Source organism: Myxocyprinus asiaticus, chromosome 32 (genome assembly GCF_019703515.2).
Source record: "Myxocyprinus asiaticus isolate MX2 ecotype Aquarium Trade chromosome 32, UBuf_Myxa_2, whole genome shotgun sequence".
NCBI classification, from domain to species: domain Eukaryota; kingdom Metazoa; phylum Chordata; class Actinopteri; order Cypriniformes; family Catostomidae; genus Myxocyprinus; species Myxocyprinus asiaticus.
Window position 1 is genome coordinate 82,501 of NC_059375.1, and position 7,910 is coordinate 90,410.

General features: G+C 39.2%; 1 protein-coding gene across 1 annotated transcript in view; it reads left to right on the forward strand.

Moving 5' to 3' along the window:
* Positions 1-3,301, forward strand: part of LOC127422850 (uncharacterized) — a 4,747-nt gene extending 1,446 nt beyond the window's left edge. Inside the window, exons 3-5 of the mRNA XM_051666666.1 lie at positions 114-215; positions 1,086-1,232; positions 2,146-3,301. Of these exons, the coding sequence (XP_051522626.1) occupies positions 114-215; positions 1,086-1,232; positions 2,146-2,367 (471 nt within the window). The 3' untranslated portion in view covers positions 2,368-3,301. The remainder of the gene's footprint in view (positions 1-113; positions 216-1,085; positions 1,233-2,145) is intronic.
* Positions 3,302-7,910: the final 4,609 nt, after the last annotated feature.

Consider the following 7,910-nt stretch of genomic DNA (forward strand, 5'->3'; position numbering starts at 1 on the left):
CCAGTATATGCAAATTTGATTTGCTCTAACATGTCAGTGAGGAATTAGGATACTAATTCATAGTGTATGTCCTATCATGTTTAAACACGTCAAATGCTCGTGTCTTCTCTCAGAGTTTCACACTGGACAAGAGCTCCGATGATCTGAAGTTCCTGAAGGACTCGATGATACCTACCACCCCTGAACTCGAGAGCTTCTCAGATCATTTCAGTCTGGTGAGTTTAATTCACTTCATTATTAACATATTTATTAAATAAAGATTATTAAAGATATTTTTTATTTAGTATTACTTTTGCTCATTAGTAGGGTTAGGGATTTGAAAAAACCCGTAAACCTAAGTATTAAACATCATCATTTGTGCTACAGTCATGAATCTTACATCAAATCGTATGGCTTATTTAGGTGAGATGTGCCATACAATTTTTGCCTGGTGGATGATAAAACAGGTGAAAAAATTGCATAGACTTAATTGAATCAGGGACTCATATCTAGATAGTAGACTATCAGAGAGACTTGAGGGTGCATGACTCTATTCACCACTGTCTTAGTAACCACATTGGTTTGGCAACAACCACTCAGAAAACCCTAGTAAAATTTGCACAGAATTTCCCAAGCAATCAATATTTTTGAAAATGTAAAAAAGTTTTATTCTAATGCTTGGATGTGAATTGTTACTTTTTATAAAATGGATAGTTCCGACCTTAAATTCAGATTGGACACGCTGCGTTCAGAGAGTTGTAAAATGACAATGACCACATTAAGACAAATCCATTTTGATTTTTTGGGGAATTCCATAGAGTTTTTAAAAAAAAAAATTTTTTAAACAATTTTCGGTGGAGGAAAACATTGTTCTAGTGTTAATGAGAGTCACTTAGGTCTGTATGTTACAGTGATTTTACCATGGTGGAAGGGGTTGAGGGCACTCCCCTTTGCGTTGTACCTAAGAACACCCCTTAGTTGTGGTAAAATGACTAGAACACATGGCCTCTTGTGGCTTATTGCTTTTTTCACAATTGAAACACAATTGAAAGGCACAGAGTAACTAACAGGACTGTAATTGTAAGATCTGTCTTTTGTTGTCACAGGAAATCTGTCTTGCTCGTATAGTGGAGGGACTGAGGTTACATCTGAATCTGTTGAAAGTGATCAGCAAAGCACCCACACTGACCCAGACAGACGAGGTGCAAGAACTGCAAGCTGGAATTCTAGACCTTCTGCACCTAATTGTCAAGGTACAGCAATCGGCTATGTGATATTTCTTCTGGAAGAAGTTGATATGATTATTTTGAATGACTGATTTGTAGTATGTGAGTGCTAGTCTCTTGAGTCATAAATTAATTTAGGAGTGCACTTTTAAATGCTGCTAAATTTCAGTTGTGGTTGGCGTCATATTGCACGGCCTCTATGAAAGGTAGTGTGTTTAAACTATAATAATATACAGTCCCTCCAAAAAGTATTTTGACGCTGAAGCCACACACACACACACACACACACACACACACACACACACACACACACACACACACACAAAGAATATAACTGCATTTCCTAACAAAATATCAAACCAAGTGTCATCACGTGTCAACCAACTTTATTTTTATTAGACTGTTTTGCACCAGTTGTGTAAAGGTGAATTTTAGTGAATGTATGAAGCAGAGTTACCACAAATGCAGTTCAGAACATTCACTATCAACATGACACACTAACATTTGTCAACCAGAAAGTGTCCAAATAATTTTTGTCCTTATCTTGAACAATATATTGATTGGTTTACTCAACATATGTAACCCAACAAACTTCTTTTTGTGAAATGATTTGCATGAAAAGTGTGCTTGTGCTTTCCTTCAGTAAAGAAAATACAACATGGTTTTAGATTTTGTTATCTAATGAAAATGACATTCAATGGTTTTAAGTGTGGCTAATATATATATATATATATATATATATATATATATATTTATATTGTGGCCACCGTAAATGGGGAAGTGCAACTTCTGGTTTTCTTTCACAATGCTGTTTAATAGAACTGTCTAATGTTATTTTGCTTGTTTGAATGCTGCATCCTTTTTTAGTTTCAAAACCATGTTAGCAAGGTGTCTGTGACTGGATAGTGTTTTACCTCATGTGTATTTGGTGTTGCCACAGTTGCAGAGTCAAGTGGGATATGAACAGCCAATGCAGACACCGGACAACCAGCTAAAGACCCTCGAGCACCGCCTGGCCGAACCTCTGAAAGATGCATACAATGCTGGGGTGGCGGCTCACCTAACCTTGCAACAGCTGCAGGTGTTCAGTTGCGACGTGCTGCGCATAATCCTCAGTATCCGCAGTAGGACCACCAGCATGCCTGTCTCAGCAGACCAATGAGATAAAAGCTTTCTTTTATTTAAAGGAATAGATTACTTACGCTCATGTCTTTTAAAACAAGTCTGACTTTCTTTCTTGCTTGGAACACAAAAGGGTTATCTATAGCAGAATGCCCAAGCTGCTCTTTTGTATAAAGAGAAAGTGAATGATGACTACAGCTGCCAAACAAGATTTTCAAGACGAGATTTTCAAAGAATTACAACTTAAATTTCTGTTTGTATCTCACACAAAGCTATCATTTGAATTCAGAAGACTTGGAATATAGTACATGAGGATTACGTTGATGGTGCTTTGTGTTCTGTTTGAAGCTTGGCAGCTCCTGGTCGCTATTCACTTTCATTGTGTTTTCAAGAGCTGTATATGAAATATCAAAATATGTTCTGATTGGTGTTAATTTTGAGCATTTTCACTTTCAGGGTGGACAGATAATTTTTTTGTCACTGGTCATGTTGTGCCACCCATTAGAAAAGTGTTAGAAACCACGCAGGGCCTTTTACTGCGGGCACAGTAGACCTTGCAGGTTTTATTTAGTTTATTTATTTATATATTATTTATATTGTAACCTCCCTTATTTTCTGCAGTCTTCATCAGAAAGCAAACATTTAATCATCCCAAGGAGTGAAATTCTTTAAAGTGTCATACAGATTATTTATAAATGAATGGAAAGAAATATTATTTATTAAGCATATGACCATGTCTCATAAGTTGAACTGAGATCATGGTCATTGGATTGACCTCCTGATCTCTATGAGAACTCTTTACTTACATCATGTGATAATGTGACCTCCAGTTGTTGGTTTTTACATAAAAGTACACTTAAAAATGAGATTTAAGATGGTTTTATGTATGTTTCAATAATATTATTTGTTTTTGTATTTATTTAAGAAATAAATGTATTTATTTTAACATTTATTGTACTTTTGAACCTTTAAATATTGCGTTTGTGAATATTTACATACGTATTTGAAGATGTGCCACATAGGTATTGAAATGTGTATGTGTGTTTCATTCTACATTTCAGGAAAAAAAAAACAGCTTATCAAAATGAAGATTTTGTTTAGGCTAAATGGATGTTAAACGACATTCGTTTGTTGACAGTTGTTTTCTTTAGATAGTACTTAAACTAGTTTTGTTTAAGTGTAAAACATGGAAAAAATGCCTTAAAAATGTTAAAATCAGAAGTTTAACTGTTCAATCAAATAGAAGTGTGTAACAATTATGGAAAGGAGGAAGCTGGGGCTGGCTTGACAACACATAGACATTTATTGTTGCACTTATCAGTCGCACACAATAGGCTACTTTTCAGCAGTACACAAAAGGTTTGCTTTTCAGCAACACCACACTCACACGCATATACACACAAACAGCTTCACGCATCTCTCTCTCTCGCCTGCCGCTGTCTCCTCTCCTCAAATACTCCCGCCGCCCCTCAATGGAACGCGAGACCGGTGTGGCACACAGGTGGAGCTCCATTCACCACTTATCTTCCCAGCCTCGCTCTGCCCAGACGCCACTCGGCCCCGCCCTGCTCGCCACATAACCCCCATCACCAAACTCAGGTCGGGAATTCTCCAGCCTGTGACATACTCCCCCCTCATTTCTAGGGAGGGAGCGTTGATGTGTCATGAAGGTCTCTGGATCCGACCCGCACGTGCCTGGAAGTGGAAACAGGATGAGGGAGAGGAGAGGGGGAGGGGGAGAATAGAGAGATAGAGGAGGAGCAGAGAGGAGAGAGAGATGGGCTCGCTGGCCCTGGACATGCCTTCGACTGGCCCTCAGCTCGCTGTCCTGCTTCCGTCTGCGACGCCGGGTGATGGCACTGGACTCCTCAGCCATCCCTTTCGGTTGCCGGTTGATGCAGTGTTCCAGTGCCACCGGATAAGCACTCCCTCGGCATCGCGATCCTCAGTCAGCGGCGAGGACTCCTTGACGCCGTGTCCTTCCTCCTTCCCGGGTTTCCACACCAGTGTAACAATTATGGAAAGGAGGAAGCTGGGGCCTGCTTGACAAAACATGTAGACATTTATTGTTGCACTTTTCAGTCGCACACAATAAGGCCGCTTTTCAGAAGTACACAAAAGGCTTGCTTTTCAGCAACACCACACTCACACGCAGATACACACAAACAGCTTCATGCATCTCTCTCTCTCGTCTACCGCTGTCTCCTCTCCTCAAATACTCCTGCTGCCCCTCACTGGAACGCCAGACCGGTGTGGCACACAGGTGGAGCTCCACTCACCACTTATCTTCCCGGCCTCGCTCTGCCCAGACAACGCTCGGCCCCACCCTGCTCGCCACAATGTGATTTGTATTTTTACATTTTTTAGAAACTGAAAGAAAAAAATAGGCGTATCATCTGACATAGTGCTGACAGTGTGGGGATTCCTTGATGTCCAGAAGGAAGTGTCTGGTACACAGGATATGATGTAACAGCAGAACTTGTCTTATTTTTATCCAGTTCTGTGTTTTTTTGAGTGGGATTGTTTTCCATTTTATCATACTTTGGTCTTTCCCAGTCATACAACTAAAGAATATTTTGCTGACCCGCATCAAATTCAATATGAGTGGACACTTCTACAATCAAGTCATGCCCACCACAGTTATGATGTCCACTGATTATTGGATTCTTATTTGGGTGCGCACACACATCCATTTATGGTATTTCATGTAGGCCTAAACTATATCAAGTGAAGACACCTGAACTTCCACAGGATGTTCAACCTTTTTTTTTTTTTTTTCGGATAGTAAAGGAACAAAATCTTATTGTTAGGCAGAATATTGGCCTCCATCACCATTCACTATTATTCTATGGAAAAGGAAAAAAGAGGCAATTAAAGTGAAGGCTAATGTTCTGCCTAACATCTTCTTTTGTGTTCCACCAGTATTTTATCATTGTTTTTCTGGCCAGAGCCAGCGTCTTGTGCAATAAGCGCCATGTTTTAAGATGCTGTGTCAAGTTAAAAATGGTCCAACATCTAAAAACGTGTCTCGAGACAGATACTTTTTTAATTACATTATGCTCCCTATGGCTGCTTTTGAATGCAAGAACACATCCTGTGGAAATGCGATTATTTTGTTGAATACCTACTATCTGACAGATCTCACTGAAATGATTGTAACACCTGACCTGTCTCTGTGACAGCACAAGACTCTGTAAACAGCAGAAGAGAGTCAGGGAGCCGACCAACATTGTATTGTATTATATTGTTATTGTATTGTTTTTAAAATATCTCAGAGTGTGTAATGAATGTTCAGTGTATCTGTGTATTTGATAGTTTTGAAGGGAAAGTTTGAACTGGATCAGAGGTAATACAATTTTGAATAGAGTGTTTAATTTTGTCCTAAAAGTTGAGTTTGCAGTTTTAATTGTGTAGTTGTAGTTTTGAGAAGTGTGTTATAAACTGTAAATTGGCTGCTGATTACTCTTTATCATTATTAAAATGAATACACTAAAACTAAACTTTTAAAACATGCCCACAGTATTTGACGTGGTAAATTACGGTAAATGACTTTGATAAAGGAATCCACAACAAATGACTACTTCTTTAAAATAAGGGTTAGGGTTAGGTCATCGTAACTGATATATTTTTCTCAAGAAGGCCTACAGTGATTGTAAGAGATAAGAGTATCAAATGGAAGTAGAGATAAAGTTCTCCACATTGAATCACTAGATTGAAATGGTGTGACATTTATATCAATACTAGCCATGACATATTAATGAGTCATGTTCATTTAAGATAAACTTCAGAACAACTTAAATATACAGTCTATGTATAAACCCCAATATGTAATATAGATATTCGTAAAATAGATTTTTGCACACTCCGTACAGAACTCAAATTGAGCGAAGTTTGAGGGCTGTTTGGCCTTATTTGCATGCATAAGTTGGCGTCAAATGGACTTGGGTCCCGATTCTGACCCAGATCTTTACATTGGCATTACAATGTTTGATTTTTGGAATGAGCTTCTTTTGGTGGTTGGCATTGTTTTGGGGCACTAAATTTGGACTCATCCATGCAGAGAATGAACTTCCAGGAAGCTTACTGGTTTGTTCAGGCGGTGTCTGGCACAGTTTGGTTAACAGCAGAGGCTTTTTCCTAGCACCTCACACATGAAACACTTTTTAACTCAGTGTTCAGTCTTATTGTTGAAGCATGTACAGTTATCTGAGAAGCACTATGGGGGTGTCCACTTCTAGGCCAACTTGATTTTATAGAATTCCTCAAACTGATCTCGTCTCACTACACTCCTCCTGATGTCCTGTAAGATTACCTTACACCACCTACGGGATGACAAAGTTGGGTTTCAAAAGTTGCTACTCTACCAAGACTGGCCTGCTATCCATTAAACCGTGTGGTAGGCAAGAGCTTTCTCAATTCATTCATCCCTCCTCATCTGGCAATAAATGTCTGCTGCCTTTGACACTGGTGAATCACCAGATCCCCCAAAACTGTACTTTGAGATCCTTCAAGTGTCATGAAACCGCCCTAGTTCGGCACCAGCCGTTCAGACTTAAAAAAGGCACAGAAAGTGTGTTAATGTAGAACATGTTTTTTCAACTTTTGACTAAATAATGTCCCAGAATCCACATATGTGGACATCATGTTTATCAGGGTGCTGACATGTGAAAAATAAACAGATTTTTTAAAGCGGCATATCAAACAAAACTAGAGATGCTACTCTTTACAACCAAACAGGTTTCAATGAAAAAAACTTAAAGATATTTCTTACCAGAGGCACTTTTGTTGGTGCTGCATCCATAGGAGCTCTTCACGAAAATGTATGTCATGTTGTGTCACATGACTCGGTGCGGCAGAAGTTTAACCCTTAAATGACAGTCTAGAGTCTTGTGAACAGTATTCAGTCGGTTTTTTTTCATGTAAATTATGCGCTGCATATAGCGAATCCAAAATGTGGACGCAGGGTCACACAAGGTTAAACATGGTACATATTAACATGACTCTAGTGTGATAAAATCACATACTAACCTTGTGTGTGAAAAATTATCCAGTATTTCAGCTTCGTTGTCATGACGCCGGAACGCCGATTAATCCTGCAAAAACTTTTGCACGATGTAAAGGAAACCAAAAAGAGCTGACATGACTTCTGAGTTTTCAGTTTTCATCATCTTCTGTTATCCTGTCCATGATCAGACGTATGGAGAAGACACAATGGAATATGTAAGTTTAAACAAACAGCTGCATCATGATTGGCGCACAAGTAGCAGAACTGCCACCAACAAACATGCTCGCTCCGGTTCTGTTATGGACTGCAGTCTGTTCTGACGAGTGATTCTGATCTCATTATGGTTTTTTGTGTAAAAGTCCACTCTCATTTCTGTCCGCGAGTGCTGTTGAACTTTCGCCAGTCACGTCTGCTCTGCTGTCACATCCGCATGTGATTTTAAATTCTCTGCTGTAATGCAATCTCCTGCAGGAGACAGCAAGTTATTGGATTCCTGCTCATGAATAATGTGGAGAAACGCTCAGAATCGAATGACGTAGACACATACTCTCTAACCAATCACATCTCAGACTTTACAC